Here is a 16,380-nt window from a genome sequence, read left to right as displayed (position 1 = left end):
GAGCCATTCTAGAGGGGACTTTTCTAAGACTGTTTCAGACTGAAATAAAAAGTGATAATGATATATATTATTTGTAGCTTACATGTCAATCAAGCTCATGTGCAGTGTTGCTGTGTATGTACAGAACACACACAAGAGAGTGCATGACTAAAATGATGAAACTTGAGTATTTCATTCCCAAGGTAACAGTAAAATGGATTTTTGTTCTCTCTGTACATGTATGAAAGCAGCATCTGTTTTCTGATGAACTGGAAATAAAGTGAATGAATGTCTGATATAAGCAAAATAGGTAAGATTTTCTGAGTTTGAATTTTGCTGGATGATAACCACTTGAGTTTAAACTATTATCTATTGTCTATTATAGGTAAATTCATTAAAGAATTTGTTCTTTAAAGTAAATTGTTAAATAAAGATACTAGTGAAGTAAATGCAAGTGTTCTGTCAGTAAATGTATATCACTACTATTCTGCATATTGTAAACATGATATAAAAACCACTTCACTCTATAATGTGCACATTGCAAAATCACCTCAAATCTGTGCAAATAGTCTAATTACAACTAAAGAAACATAATTCCGTGAATGTAACTGACTGAGAAGAGTATTTGCATAATTAAAAATGCAGGTTGCCACTGAAATTTCGTCTGATTACATCTGCCAGATCTTAATGCACTTTGACATTTCTCAGATGTCACACCAACACAGAAAATTTACAAAAGAAAAAAAAGTCTCCTTACTCTTACCTTGACCAGCTCCATCACCAGATAGAGTTCTGTTGGGGTGTCCATTTCCTCTATAAGCATAATGATATTTGGATGCTTCACTCGGCGCAGAATAGACACTTCATTTTCAATCAGGTGTTCCTGTTCAGAAAAGCGGATGGAAGTTTATCTGAATAGACACAAAACTGCCATTTCACTTGTCTTTTGATCCACTGCCCAATGATCACTCAATCACTCAGTACCCTTTCTGCTGTTTAATTTATATAGTGGAGTGTTATTGTAAGATGCTGGATTTTAGCTTGTATCTTAGCCCAACTGTACTTCACCACTGACCAAATTTAATTTAAAATACCATATTTTACACACGTAACTAATAGGACATCTCCAAAAAAGACCTCACAACATGACAGCAATTCGGAAATTGCAGATTTTATTTTCAGGTAGGTATTATGAAGTGAAATTAAGTTCAGATGAACCCTCCAACCCCAAGCTGCATCATTGTAACCTGCCACCCCCATCAATAGTTCATATGTTCTTGATCCTTTCCAGCCTTCACCTCTCATTTAGCATAGGTTACTCACGGACAGGTTACCTAGCATTTCTTTTCAAGGACTTTATTTTTTAAAAAAGTTGTGGATTATACACTGGAAAGAATTATAACTGTTTTGGTAATGGATGTCAGATCATTTTATACGTATGTTCAGATTTACAATCTACAATACCTCTGCTAAGTCATATCCCTGTACTCCTAAGGAAGTAATGGATTTCAGGAACAAATTAGTTTCAGAATCCTTTTTTTCTTTAGAACATCTTAGCATTTGGTTAACACTGGAGAGTGAAAAAAATTACGTAACTCTTATGTGAAAAATGATTTGCATTTTCCTTTATAAATATTGGAATATAAATATTGTATATAGTTACACTGCAAAATCAGTAACAATGCTTGCATAAACCACTAGTTTCCTTACACTTTGGCAGATAAGTCTTGTCCCTAGACTTGAAATTTATTCATGTTTAATACACTGATAAGTAGCATGCACTTCATGCATTTGTGAGCAGAGCACTACAAGCAGATGTGATTCACTGTGCATAGGCAGTGACTGAAAGTCTTTCACTACTTCACCTTCTATTTCCAGAGTTGTTTATGGATGCACTGTATTTTTGCCAAAGCTTTATGTGGCTATGTAATTCAGAAACCACATGCCATGTGTGCATCTCATTTCGTGAGAGTATGGTGATATACACGGGTTAAACAGTCACACCTCTGAAATTCAGTTTGAAAGCATCAATTGTCATTCTGAACAAATATATATCTGCTCCAAGCAAAGTGCTCTGGAGAAAAAAACAAACAAACATGAAGCAATCTTGTTAAACGTAATGATGTATCTCATCAACAGACAAAAGTGAACAGCCACAGCATACTAAGCCTTATGGATGGAAGCCTGTAAATTCAAAACTGGCATTGAGTCCAGGCAAAAAACTAGAATCTTCTTATAGCTTCTTCTACAGAACAGATAAAATAGCAAATTGATTACATTCATTAATTATGATTAAGGCACAATAGCTTTACCTGTGCTTTCTTTGTTTCACTTGACTAAAATGTTAATTGCTCTAAATAAAACTCAGGCCTAAGTAATATTTAGTTAAAATAAACAGTATCTTTTAAAAAAAAATACTCTAAAATGTTGTGGAGCTCCTGTTTTAATATCTATCCTCAAAATACTAGTATGTCATTAGCTATTTTTAACTGCCCCACTGTTTTTGCTATATTTTGCCAAGTAATAAAAAAAAGAAAAATGTTCATAGACTTGTTATCACATTCTTCTGGATAGTGCAATATAGATTTCAGTCTATATTAATACCATTCATTTACAGAGAAATTATTGTATAATTAACATTTAAGCTGCTCATGGAAAATACATTAGTCAATTGTTTTTAAGTTTTAGGACATCCAAGACAAACTGCTAGAGAGCAGTGAGCAACATATATAATGTCATGCATATTTGGGCCAGATAGGTGTTTTTAAGGCGGAGATAAAGTTGGCATGTGAAATGGAGTGAGGAAAGAGTAAGCTGTAGCTAAATTTAATTTGTTGGAATTGTTACTGGAGAGTTCTGCCACTGCCCCAACGAGTCTTAATATCTTCCTAACAGTCCGCTACTTGTACATGCACATGTATGCAGCTGTAGATATACAAGTCCTTTCAAAAGAGAGGTATGCATCCATGGGGTCAATTTTGTTTGTTTGTTTGTTTTACAGTAGTGAGAATGATAAATAAAAACTATATCTCAACTCTACTGTATGAAATAGGCTGTCCGTCTCTTGATCATTCCAGTTTAAAACAGGTAAGCAGCTGACTCAGGTAAGTAAAAAAATACCCATAAAGTTGCAAGTTGTACACATTACCCAAAGGTTTTGTTTTGCAGTGAAACACTGTGTCACCCTTCCCACAGCCCAAGAAATTGCAACATTTTAATCTCAACAAAGCAATTCCAGGACTTTTTTTTTTTTTTCTTGTGGTTACAAGTTTTATGATTACTTTCTAAATTTTCCCTTACATAAATAAAGTGATACGGAGGTGAGTGATGAGGAGGCAGTAACATTTATATTGTAATACATAATACAAAATTTACAATCTTCAGAGATAAAACACTTCTGTGTGAGGATCTCTACTTAATGTATTGGGGTACAGTAATACACAGCTCCTTACCATACAAAGGACAGCACACAAACTTGCTACTTTTTCCTACAAGGTCATATTCAGCATTTGAAGCCCTGAATTACACTTGACAAAAAGGATATCTATAAATTAAAACCCTGATTTGGTTGCAAAGTTACCTCCAGAATAATTTCAGTATAATAATTTACATTAACAAAATTAAGGTATTTGCATCAAAAAGTCCATCTTTATAGTCATCCTTGAGAGAATGGCTTATTTCCTACTGTCAAAGAAACTTTAATCCATGATTTGATTTTGATTGCTAATCAATACTGTGGCCTCAGTGTTCTTTCAGCTAACACTAAACTATGATCCATTTGATTTATAAGTTCCTCAAGAGCCCTTTGTTTTTAAGGTATTACAAAACAATGTAAAGAGAAGTATTTTTTAAACTTCTTGTTATCTATTCCAACACATAGTGTACATTCTTGGCTCTAGCTTGAGAATTTTTTTGTTCCTTTCAAAAATCTCTATACTTATAAGGAAGGTGAAGAATACATCTGACATCCTCAGATATTTGCTTCAATTACATAACATGCTGTTTTGTTCTAAAGACAATTTAGGACTTTTTTTGAGCTGAATTAAAAAGAAAGTTTAAGCAATTCTTTTTTTAAGATATCTTTGTTATACAGGATGGTGAAACTACATAACGGAAAGTAATGGCTGTGAAAATTTCTTTCTAAATCCATGTTCTGAATATAAAAGGAGGATGTACAGTCAAAGATAAAAAAAAAGAAGCAGAGAAGGATGGGAATTATATAAATACACATATACTTTCAAATTTCCTCTCTCATTTACTTTATTTAACAGAGTGAAATATTTCTAATGTATTTTTAGGACATACTAGCATTTCCTTTGTTAGTCCAATAAAATAATGGATAATTTGTTTGGGTTTTACTCTATTACCTAGTAGACTAACATAATACTTTTATTATTTTCTTTGTGGATAACTTAGGATCCTGCTAAACAGATATTCTGAAAATAGTCAGAAAGCACAAACACACCCACCATTTATGACTAATGAGCAGCTGCTAGTGCTGTTTCTGCTATTTTTTTCTTATACAACCAAACCATTGTACAATACCTTTCCACAGCATTTAGCCTTGTCTATGATCTTCAATGCAAACTCCTTTCCTGTGGACCTAGCAAGAAAAATATGACAACTATTAATTAGAAACTGGTCAACAAATTGTGGCATTATCTCTAAGAATATACATCATTGAAACAGAACTCTTTGACCCATAACAGTTGCTGACAGAAGAGTCAGCAAACAGACTTGATTTTGGGTTTTGTCTCCTCAGCACCTGCTGTTTCCCTGACTACCACAACCTAGCTCACTTTGTGTATTAATCCCAGGCTTCAGCAGCAATTCACTCTTCTGTAACCTGGTAACCTCTGTCACTTATTTAATACAATATGATTTTTTTTTCTTGAGGCTTCCACTTAACTTTATTCAACTGGTAGGCTTTAGAGATAAAATCTTACACGTTGATGCGTGAGCAGAAGAAAGACTGATACCCTAGTGAAAAAAAATTAATAGGACTCAGCAGATTTAAATCTCCATAGTTCATCAAAGACTAGTCTAAAATCTCATAGAATTAATTAGTCACTAATTTTAACTTTTTGTATTTCATTCTTTCTTTCTTTTTTAAAAGTATTCTATGGAATTCTATAGCTGCCCTCTGAAGCCCCATGACATTTAAGAGGGTTGTTATACACAAAGTAGAAAGGATTATTGTTTTCAGTCAGTACTCTCACAGAAAGAAGCTTTTGTCTTTCGTCCATTTAAGCAATAAAAATCTTCATTTCTCCAGAAGTGGAGAAAATGAAAGAAAAAAAGGAACACAAAATAATTATCTGATTATCATTTTGTATTAAGCAAAGGCACCATTATTACTTATTAATGATGGATTAAAAATTACCATTACAAGCCATAAGACCCTGTTGCTACTACCTTTTTCTGTGTCAGTACCTACAGACTCCAGTCTGCATCATAGGACGAGTAGCATTTATTGTAAAAAACACAAGGCAGTTACAGAAGCAAAAGTCAGGCATGTTTTTAAGCTTCCAAGTTAATTTTCACCATACTTCTGGCGTTACAAGTAGTCAAAAAGAGGAAATCAATGCATGTCTCACATTCAATTTAGCCAGCATTGAAAAAAATGCAGTAGAGAATCTTTGCTCTGAAAGTGCAGTGGTATCTGCAAGGTTGTCATAGTTACAACCTGATCTGCTCTTTAGATAGAAGCACTATCTAAATGGTATCTATGAAATATCATTTTCTTATATTATAGACCTGATGTAAAATCTACTATGAATACATTATGTAACTCAGAATCACAATTTATGTGTTAGTTAAGTGCATTATTGGAAACGTTATTAAAACCCACTTAGTAAACCTTTGGCACTTAGGCCATGTAGAAAGAGGAGTTAACATTCACAAAGCCAATTCATCAACCAACTTTAAATCCCTCTTGCAAACGTCCTTGCACCTAAGAAAAAAACCTGGATATCATCCACATAATTTGTGTGCTAATACCACTGCCTATCAAACACCAGTATTGTCTGACAGGTTTCTGGTATTCTTTCATCTAGCTGTCAGTGTCCATCTGTTGACTCATGTCTTTATATAAGCACTCTTTACAAAAGAGACCATCTTATTCTTTTTGTAGAACAGCTGGTATAACAGGATTCTGGCTCCACAATTAAGGCTTCTAAGAACAACGCTGTCATGGTTTGGCCAAGCTAGCACAGCAGCACCACAACAGTCTCTCGCTCGGTGCCCCCATTCACCCTCACCCTTGTTAGGATGGCAGAGGCCCCAGTGAAATGGGAGTAAAAAGATAAGCAAGATTGTTGTGGACTGAGACAAGGGCAGGGAGGGCTCACTGCCAATTACGGTTCCGGGCAAAACAGACTCCAGTACTCGACTTAGAGAGGAAAGTAGGAAAGTTTATTCTACAAGAAACAGAACAGAATAAAAGCAAAAAGGGAGTAGGATGATGAGAAAATTACACCCAGCACTTTAAGATCTCCTTTCTTCCCGGGCCCAGCTCACTGCTCCCGATATCTCTACCTCCTCCCCCCTCCATGGCTCAGGGGGGTAGGGAATGGGGGATGTGGTCAGTCTCTCACAGATGGGCTCTGCCACTTCTCTCTTCTCAGAGGAGGATGACTCCTGGCATTCTTCCCCTGCTCCAACACGGGGTTCCTCCCCTGGGACACAGTCCTTAATGAACTTCTCTGGTGTGGGTTGTTCCCAGCAGCTGTGGCTTCTGCCAATACAGGGTCCCTCACATGGGACACAGTCCTTGGTGAATGTCTCTGGTGTGGATTCTTTGCCATGGTTGTAATTCCTGCAGTTACAGGGCGCCTCTCTCAGGACAAGGCCTCTTCTGGGCATAAGTTTAATGAGCTGCTTTGTTGTGGGTTCCTCCCCACAGTTACAGCTGTGGATATTGGGTCCCTTCCTCGGGACACGGCCTGCTCCAGCCACAGTTATAAAGGGTCCCTACCTCGGGACATGGCCTACTCTGGTCATAGTTTTAAAGAAGAAAATCAGTGCCCCTGACTCGGGGTCTGCAGTGAAGTGGTTGGGTCCCTCCCATGAGATATGGCCTCCTCCAGCCACAGTCACTGTCCCTGGCTTGGGGCCTTTAATGAAGTGAATCAAAATGAGTCTCTACCGCTGATGCAGGGTCTTTAAAGAAATGAAAATCAATCTCAGCTTCACCAGTTCTCTCCATAGAATGCAGGGGAGTCTCTGCTACAGCACACCTCCTCCTCTCTTTCATCACTGACCTTGGAGTCCGCATGGTTGTTTCTCTCACTGTTCCTACTCCTTCCACCACCACCAGCCAGAAGAAGAAGAAGCAACAGAAGAAGAAAGAAAAAGGAAGAAGCTGGAGGAAGAAGCCTCCTCTTCCAGCTTCTTCTTAAAAAGTGGTTGTGGAGTTGTCTAATTGGCTCAGCCCCAGAAGTGGGTCTGGCTCAGAGCTGGGGAGAGTTGCGAGCAACTACTTACAGGAACCATCTTTACATCCTCTTCCCCCTTATCAGAAAAGGCTGTCATGTCAAACCATGACAAATGCTATTAGAAATGAGATATAATAATTAACAGGAATTAAAAGACAAGCATTTATAGTTGACAATTCCTCTCTCATTGTTATTATTAACAACTGTTGGATATTTATTTTACATAAAATGATTTTAATAATGCTTCACTAAATATAAAGATTGTATCACATACAAAACTAGATTTTGAAGGCTAATTCTGTCTTTATGTAAAAAGAAAATAATTGGAAGATTGTTTTTCTAGTCCAGACCCCTCATTCCAAAAAGCACAGGTGACAATTTCAAAATCAAGTGACTTAGCAGCCTTTTTCCCCTTTTCAGTGGTACCTAAGTGATGACCAAAATGCACAGTTGATATTCCTGAAAATAATAAATTGTTTACTTTTAACCTGTTATCTTTCATTACAGTTGTTCACTCTGTAGATAACAAAGATGTGTGGACAGTTTTAGGGTCCATAGCAAAACATGAAGGATCATTCATTTGATGCCTGTGTCAAGACTTTTGTTTTTTATACCATAAATGAGCCTTTGAGAGACAAGGTATGCTGGGGCCTGATGGGATCCACCTGTCCTGATGGCAAAAATGCATCTTTGGGGGTAAGCCAGCGGGGCTAAAGGGGGAAGGGGATACCAACAGGATGCCAATGCTAGTACTGCTCCTGGGAGCATTGAGGACTTAGGAACATATCTGAAATGTGCGTACATCAATGCACACGGTGTGAGAAACTAACAGGATTCATCAGTCAGCTCTCAGAGCCTACATATCATCGGCATTTGTGAGACTTGGTGGAATGAGTCCTCTGACTGAAAGCTGGGATGGAGTGCCACAGGCTGTCGAGGAGACAGGCAGGACAGATGAGGTGGTGGTATCACAAAGGTTTGATTGTACAGCTCTTACTGTTAGTAGTGTTGTGGTAGAGAGGACCATGTGGACGGAAAACACAGGAGATATTGTAGCAGGTGACTACTACCACCCACACAGCTAGAATGTAAGCACTGAAGAGTTATTCCATAAGCAATTAGGACAAATTTCTGGATCAGTAACCTTCATCCTTATGGGAGATTTTCACTTCCCAGGCATCAATTGGGAATATAATATTCCTGTGACAAGCAGGTCTTATAAGTTCTTGAAGTGTGTAGGTGACTTCTTGTTACAGGTACTCAGTGAGACAACTAGGAGAGATGTCATTCTTCACTTGCTATTTATGATAGAGAAGGACTCGTAGGAATGTGATGATAGATGTCTGCTTGGCCACAGTGACCATGAAATGGTTGAGTTTAAAACTTCTGGTATAATGAGAAAAAAAGGACAGTAGTGTTGCTACATGGGATTTCAAGAAAGCAAACTTAAGCTATTCAGGGAGCTATTTAGCAAAGTACCCTAGGAATCTGTTCTCAAAGGCTTAAGAATCCATGACTGCTGGTCAGTCTTTAAGAACTACCTTTGTAGAAGCAATCCCACTGTGTCGTAAGTCAAACAAGCAGGGCAGAAGACCAATTTGGCTGAACAGGGACCTCCTCCTGGAGCTCAAGAGGAAAAAGGAATTGTGTGATCTTTGGAAGGGAGGTCAGGCTTAGCAGCAAGAGGGGATCCACAATCACGAAAAACTTATCTACACAGGAATGCAGATAAGCCAGGCACTTCTTTATTATGCAGCACTGGGAAAACACGGGTGATAGCTCCTCCATTTTCAGGGTTTTTATACAGCTCAAACAAAAGAATCACATCTGCCAACACAAGCATGCATAAAATATCCATCTATCAATTTAATCAATTCACCTTGATTGGTTCCCAACAAACACAAAATTTCCAAAATCACAGTGATTAGTCAAAAAAGATACCAGTACCTTTGTTTTAGTAACAACTAACATAACAGCCAAGGTAACCTAACGAATACGTTTACCAGGGTCTTGTAGTTAAGGTAACAGCTAAGGTAACCTAACAAATACATTCACCAGGGTCTTGTAGCTAAGGCAACAGGTCCCCATCAGGTGTGGTATGTAACTCTTGGAGTTTGATCCTTATGTGATTCAAATGAATACTTACTTAATCAAGAGGTGTTTGAGTTATTTGCAAGTGCTTAGCTAATTGATTGAACTATTACTAGGTGATTAACAAGTGCTTAACAAGTGTTTGACTACTCATTGTGATGAGAAGTTGTTAACTAAAATAATTGTGTATCAGCAACAATGGTTTGTATATGCAAAGAGAAGACACAAAAAGCAGTTCAATTAGAGTCAAAACTGGCCAGTGTTGTCTCACACAACAGGTAACTTGTTGATTTACAGTAGGTTAACAGATAAGTATGTTGATTTAAGAATGATAAGGTCCTTGAATGTGTCCACAGGAGAGTAACAAAGGTGGTGACAGGTCTGGAAGGAATGTCCTATGAAGAGCGGCTGAGGATTTTGGGCTTGTCTAATTTAGAGACAGGGAGACTGACGAGCTCTCTACAGCTTCCTGAGAAGAGGAAGAAGAGAGTGAGGTGCTGATCTCTTCTTCCTGGGATCCAGTGACAGGACATATGGCAATGGTTCAAAGCTAAGCCGGGGAAAGTTTAGACTTAATATTAGGAAGCATTTTTTTTTACTGAGAGGGTGGTCAAACACCAAAACAGGCTTCCTAGAGAGGTGATTGTTGTCCCATGCCTGCAAGTGTTTAAAGAAACATTTGGACAATGTCCTTAATAACATGCTTTAACTTTTGCTTAGCTCTGAAGTGATCAGACAGTTGGACTAGATTATCATTGCAGGTCCCTTCCAACTGGAATGCTCTATTCAGTTTCACTCAAACCTCTTACATGTAGTTTCTAGTAAAACGAGATGGTGAAAAATCCAGTTGCAACTCAGCTGGCTGTATTACCTCCTCACATGTTTTGTAACAGACCTGCAGTGTTTAAAGCAGTAGGGATGTAATTACACACCGATGTGATAATGCTCATCAAAAACCCAAGTTAGTTGGTAGAAACTGTTTAAACATGGAAAAACAAAAAGAAACCAAGATCATAGAATCACAAGGGCTGGAAGGGACCTCAAAAGGTCATCTGCTCCAATTCCCCTATCAGAGTAGGACCACCTAGAACAGGTCACACAGGAACTCAGGTAATAACACTAATGAGAGACATAATCTAAAATCTGCATGTGCAACAGGAACTTTTTTTTAAGTAGTCATTCTAACAAAGTCAGATTTCATTTACAGGCTTTTGTTTTTCTTTTTCAGCACTGTACTTGGCTACCACTTGCCTCTAGGAGCTACCACCTCAGTCTTTACTCCTCACTCTATAAACCTTGCATACTTGTACATCACTTTCTCAAACAGGTATTAAAAATAACAATAGTCATTTGCTGCTATAAACTACAAGAGAACATTAGCCAAAGTTTTACATATCATCTGTCAATATTATTCTCGGTAATGGAGACAAATAATCCAGATACAGTATATAAAAAAAAGAATTATTGAGAAAAAGCTATAATGGCTGCAGAACGTTATGGATTTTAAGATCCACTCACATAAGTTTCAGTAGAAAAGGCTTCGGGTTCAGCTTTGGTACCCAATCCTTTTGGCCCATTTTCATGACTCAATGAAAATATTTATGCATCTATGATCTACTAAGACTGGAATGAGATGTTTCCATCAAAATTATATTTGGGGGGTTGGACTAGATGATCTTTAAAGGTCCCTTCCAACCCCTACTATTCTATGACCATTCTATGATTTATCTTTTTATTTAAACAAAAACAATAGATGAGGATCAAATAATAGAATTTTTATGAGTTTTACAGACATTTGCTGGATTTGCCCAGTATTTGCTTACAAGTTGGAGATTCCTCAAAATATTTACAGAAGCTGACATAACTCTCAGATTTGTGAAGACAGCAGAAGGTGGTTCTAAAAAATACACTGAGGAAGTGACAGTCAAATCATCTGTTATGTTTGCACTAGCAGCAAAGTGTGACATAAAGCTTGCAGAGGAAGAGTAGTAGTGTAGCATAGGTCTATAAAGGTATCCTGTCTCCCCCATGGGAAATTAAGCGGAAGTGTACTTCAGGGTCTGCAATACTGAGGGGTTAATTTGAAAAGTCTCTGGCTGCTCACCACACCACCTCACAGAAGAAGCAAGCACAAGGAAGTCAGTAACACAGGCTAATAGGCACCAACTGTAAGCCTTTAAGGACACTCTGCCCACAGTATACTGAAAGCTGTGAAAATCATTTAAGCAGCAGGCAGTAGGGCTACTATAGCAGCAGAATTGCTAAGGCAGAAGGGGGTATCTCTCAAAGACTGTTTAGATGCCACAAAAAATTTTCTGCTATCCACAAGTCTTCTTGTGTGAGGGGATTTCTTGAAGGTCTGTGGAGTTTCCTTAGGAGCCTCCATTACAAGGTAATACCTCCTTCAGTTTGGGGAACAAAAAGCTATTTTCCTCTGCTGCTTTCATGTCCCTTCACTGGAATAATACATAAGAAGCTCTATGTGTTTTGCTGTGCCTAGATCTCCTGAAGCATAGGCATATTTTTGCAGCTGCTCTTTGCTTTCATCTCATCACATTTGCTACAAAATTATGCTTTACTCAGTAAAAGAAATAGCAGTACTGAGGTCTCCTTGCTTACCGTTCTACACACTCCTTCACAACAGCAAAATTGCCATCACCAATCACCTTCCCCACTTTATACTTCTCAAGAATGGTAGCTGACCCTGAGCACTTGTTTCCATTCACACCTGGAAAAAACACAAGGTCAATAATACAAGCTGAAGTGTCAGCAGGATGAAATATATTCCCAATGGGTTCCACAGATACAGACTAGTAACAAATGTAAAACAATAAGTAAAAGTAGTCTGTTTTTTTCACAGCTTATTCTTTTGTTTTTATCTCAAACATAAGAAAGAAAAAGATAACACATAAATCAAATATTAATATGGATTAGTGTGGACATATTCTAAAAGTAATGAATACAGTAAGAAGTCCTTAGTCTAAACATTTTCTGAACTCAAAATACTTTAAGTATCTTTTTGCATACTAAAGCAAAAGTGCAATTAAGATTCATCTGCAATGCATATAAAACAACTAAAAGTCTTATCTGCTGCACTTCTTTGAGTTCACTCAGCTGAACAAAATGCAAATTCAATAGTTGCTTATTTCAGTACTGCTCAATTTTAAAAAAGGACTCTCAAATAAAAATGAAAAATAATTAAAAAAATACTATTGCTTTAAAGAGATAAGGAATGAAAGGTTGAGTTGATGGGCTAAAGGTTCTGCCAGAAGCACAATGTGCTATTTCAAGAAGGGCTCCACTTTCAGTCCAGCCATAAAGACATTTCTGAAGATACCCTACATGTCATGTTCTCAATCACTCAAATTCCTAACTGACTGTTGAAGAACAGGATCCACTAACACACTCCCACTTGACAAAAGAACCAATGAAATGATTTTCTAGATTTATTGCCTTGATGTAGAAGATGCATCAACAATTTTTCTAACATTAAGTTCTTAAGAGGATATAAAACATTTTTAAAAAAACTACTGGAGTCATCAGAAATCATCTAAAAGTGCTAAACTGGCTGTCACCTATAACAACATTTTTGCAAGGATTGTTAGCAATTATTGGTGTCCTACCTTCAGGACTCTGGCAATGGAGTGATTCAGTTACACCATTCACATTGGAAGAAGATCCACCATGTGGAGATATCTAAGGAAGTAGATAAGAATTTATAATTTCTGATGGTAATCACAAGGAGATAGAGAAAAAAAAGTAAAATTTAAAAAAATCTAAAAATACCTATAGAACCAGTTTACTTTTCTACTCTCGTTTTTATTCTTGTATTCTCACAGCTCATTATCATTATACTACATCATTGTCACTAGTACCAATTTAAGATTCAGCCCTGATATTTCTATTTGTCTAAAAAGTTGAACAGATTTCAGTAAACTGCAAAGAAAATTCCTGTCAGTTGCACCAAGTTCCACCTAAACACTATAGTGTGTGTGGAGGTGTTGTGGTTTTTCCCAGACAGCAATGAAGCACCATGACAGTCTTTTGCTCAGTGGCCCCAAACCACCCCCATTCTCATTAGGACAGTGGAGGCCCCAGCAAGATAGAAGGAAAAGAGATAACAAAAGATGTTGTGGATTGAGACAAGGGCAGGGAGGGCCCACTGCCAATTATAGTTCCAGGCAAGACAGACTCCACTACTCAGAGAGGCGGGATGTGGTCAGTCTTTCACAGATGGGCTCTGCTGCTTCTCTCTTCTCAGATGAGGTCAACTCCTGGCATTCTTCCCCTGCTGCAATATGGAGTCCCTCCTACAGGACAGTCCTTAACGAACTTCTTTGGTGTGGGTTCTTCCCAGCAGCTACGGCTTCTGCCAATACAGGGTCCCTCACATGGGGGACAGCCTCCTCTGGGCATAGTTTTAATGAATTTCTTTGGCGTGGGTCCTTCACCACAGCTACAGCTTCTATGAAGATGTGGACCCTCACATGGGACATGGCCTCCTTTGGCCAGAGTCACTGTCCCTGGCATGGTGTCTCTAGCAAAGTGAGTTACTGCCCCTGATATGGGGTCTTTAACAAAGTGCAAACAAATCTCAGCTTCATCAGTCCTCTCCATATGGTGCAGGGGAGTCTCAGCTCTAGCAAAACTCCTCCTCTCTTCCCCTTGGGGTCTGCACAGTCGCTTCTCTCCCTCTTCCAATTCCTTGCAGTACCACCATCCGGAAAAGAAGGAAAGACAGAAAAAAGAAGGAACAGGAAGAACCTTCGTCTTCTTAAAAAGTGATCGTGGAGGCATCTAATTGGCTCAGCCCCAGAAGCAGGTCTGGCTCAGCGCTGGGAAGAGTTTTGAGCAACTCTTACAGAAGCCATCTTTACAGCCCATTCCCCATTATCAGAAACAGCTTCATGTCAAATCATGACAGGAGCTAACATTCCCTTCTCATTCAGCACAAGATCATTACAATACACTCTACATACATTTTTGTATAACTGGGAGACTTCCATCTCCAGACAACTATTCTGTGGCCAGTGCACCAAGCATGTGCTCTTGTGTTGTAGTCTAACACATCTCTTCACAGTTGGCACTGTCTGAGGTTTCCCTTTCATGTCAATACATGCTCTCTTTAAATTAGCCCTGAAATACACTATGATGGTAAAGCAGAAATGCTTGTGTGGTCCTAGTAGTTTTCATTTAAAGAGGAGAATTTTGGCATAGGTAGTGGCTGAGTACATCCATGGATGTTATTATACATGTGAAGATTTATGACATCAACAAGTGTTTCAGGTAAATTTCATTCAGACACAGATCCAGTTTTAGTAACTGGTACTATGTAAAAAGCAAATATCGAAATGATTTTGAAGGCTGAACAAAACTACTTTTGCAGCACTAGCAACTTAATTGGTACACAATCTGAACATTCACAACTCTATTTAAAGTCATGCTGATCAGTGACATACACAACAATCAACTTTTACTTAATAAGAGGTTGGTGGCATAGGAATGAACACCATCAATACTAAAGTGTACTGAATGCGTTCTATGCACTGTTTTATAAGTTCTCCCGTTACAGTTAAGGATGCTCTATGAAATTAAAATATATTTTAGATAATTTCCCCTCCCTTATGTAACATTTCTCGCTGTTCTCTGAAGTTGCATATATTGTTTTCTTTATGGGCTATTATAGTAGTTCTCACTACTCACCACATAATGGATTAAAATGCTTCTCTGACTTAAGCTCAGTGTCTGTTGAAACAGCTTTGCATGACACCAGGAATGCAAATGCAGCATTCTCAATTTAGCTGACATTGTCTGGTTACACTGCTGAATATTTTAAATCATTAACACTATTGTCAATGAAAGGACTGAATTGACAGATAGGGATACTGTCTAAAGGCTCATGAAATGCTAATAAATGCTCAAGTTTCTAGCAGCAGCTGAGCTTCCAAATCAGCTAAAGGTACACTGACTGAAAGATCTTCGATTTTGCTGAACCTCTAAAACAATGATGTTTACTAGCATTTGGCACAGAAGTAGTATCAAACAGCAACCAGTCAGCTACTCTTCTGCTCCTTGATAATAACTTTAAACCAAGCCATGTTAATACTGCTGTCTGAGTTATCTATTCATGTAACAAGAAGCAGGAACAAGGACATTTGGGTTAAGTGGCATTTGTACAAAATCAAGAGTCAGTCTCTTAACCATTCAGTCACATTTTCTTCAAGTATGAAGCAGAGGTAACAGAACAGATGACTGCAAAGTATTAGCCACTGATGACAATGGTGAAGGGACTTGACACTAAGTGAAATACCTCAGTTCTCCTACCAGTACAAATTAGCCAACTATTTTTATCAACTGTAAGAGCAAAAAAGAAGCTGAATTGTAAAATCAAAGGCAGAAGTTACAGAATTCCTCTACAAACTGCTATTACATCTGTGTCACTAGGTTCGATAATTGCATGTAACTATTCTTAATATGTAACTGCTAACAGAAGCACATATGTACAAATCTGAAGAGATGAAATCTTGATGAAAGTTGGCACTAATCCTTTAAATCACTTAAGCACATGTTTAACTTTAAGTACATTAACATCCTTATTGAAGGAAAAGAGACTACCCAGTAGCTTAAAGTTAAGCAAGTATTGAAGTTATTTGTTGGATCAGGTTTTAGTGTCCTTTCACTTGGGTCATTTGGCTAATCAATCAAAAAAGTAATACAGAGACACATTCAAACACAGTACTATTTATAATAATTGAGATTCTACAAAAAGCCTCAACTTTAGAGCTGCTTTATTTGTACAACTTTATTTTCAAAAAGATGACAAGACCTTCTGGTACTTAATTTAAAGAGGTGGACAATAAAGTACACCCCAGTA

At 37.8% G+C, this 16,380-nt stretch overlaps 1 protein-coding gene across 8 annotated transcripts in view; it reads right to left on the bottom strand.

Moving 5' to 3' along the window:
* The window catches only part of DCLK2 (doublecortin like kinase 2), a 93,624-nt gene that overhangs the window by 28,415 nt on the left and 48,829 nt on the right, over positions 1-16,380 (bottom strand). For all 8 annotated transcript variants that reach the window (XR_009818502.1, XR_009818503.1, XR_009818504.1 and 5 more), the window contains 4 exons: positions 13,130-13,202; positions 12,126-12,234; positions 4,525-4,582; positions 743-862 (listed from right to left, as the gene is read on the bottom strand). Coding sequence is in view for 5 of the 8 variants with exons in the window: in XM_061993737.1 (XP_061849721.1) it covers positions 743-862; positions 4,525-4,582; positions 12,126-12,234; positions 13,130-13,202 (360 nt within the window). In the remaining 3 variants the exon portion in view is untranslated. The remainder of the gene's footprint in view (positions 1-742; positions 863-4,524; positions 4,583-12,125; positions 12,235-13,129; positions 13,203-16,380) is intronic.

Source organism: Colius striatus, chromosome 3, assembly GCF_028858725.1.
Source record: "Colius striatus isolate bColStr4 chromosome 3, bColStr4.1.hap1, whole genome shotgun sequence".
NCBI classification, from domain to species: Eukaryota; Metazoa; Chordata; class Aves; order Coliiformes; family Coliidae; genus Colius; species Colius striatus.
The sequence above is the reverse complement of the archived record's forward strand: the minus strand, read 5'-3'. Positions and strand labels throughout refer to the sequence as shown.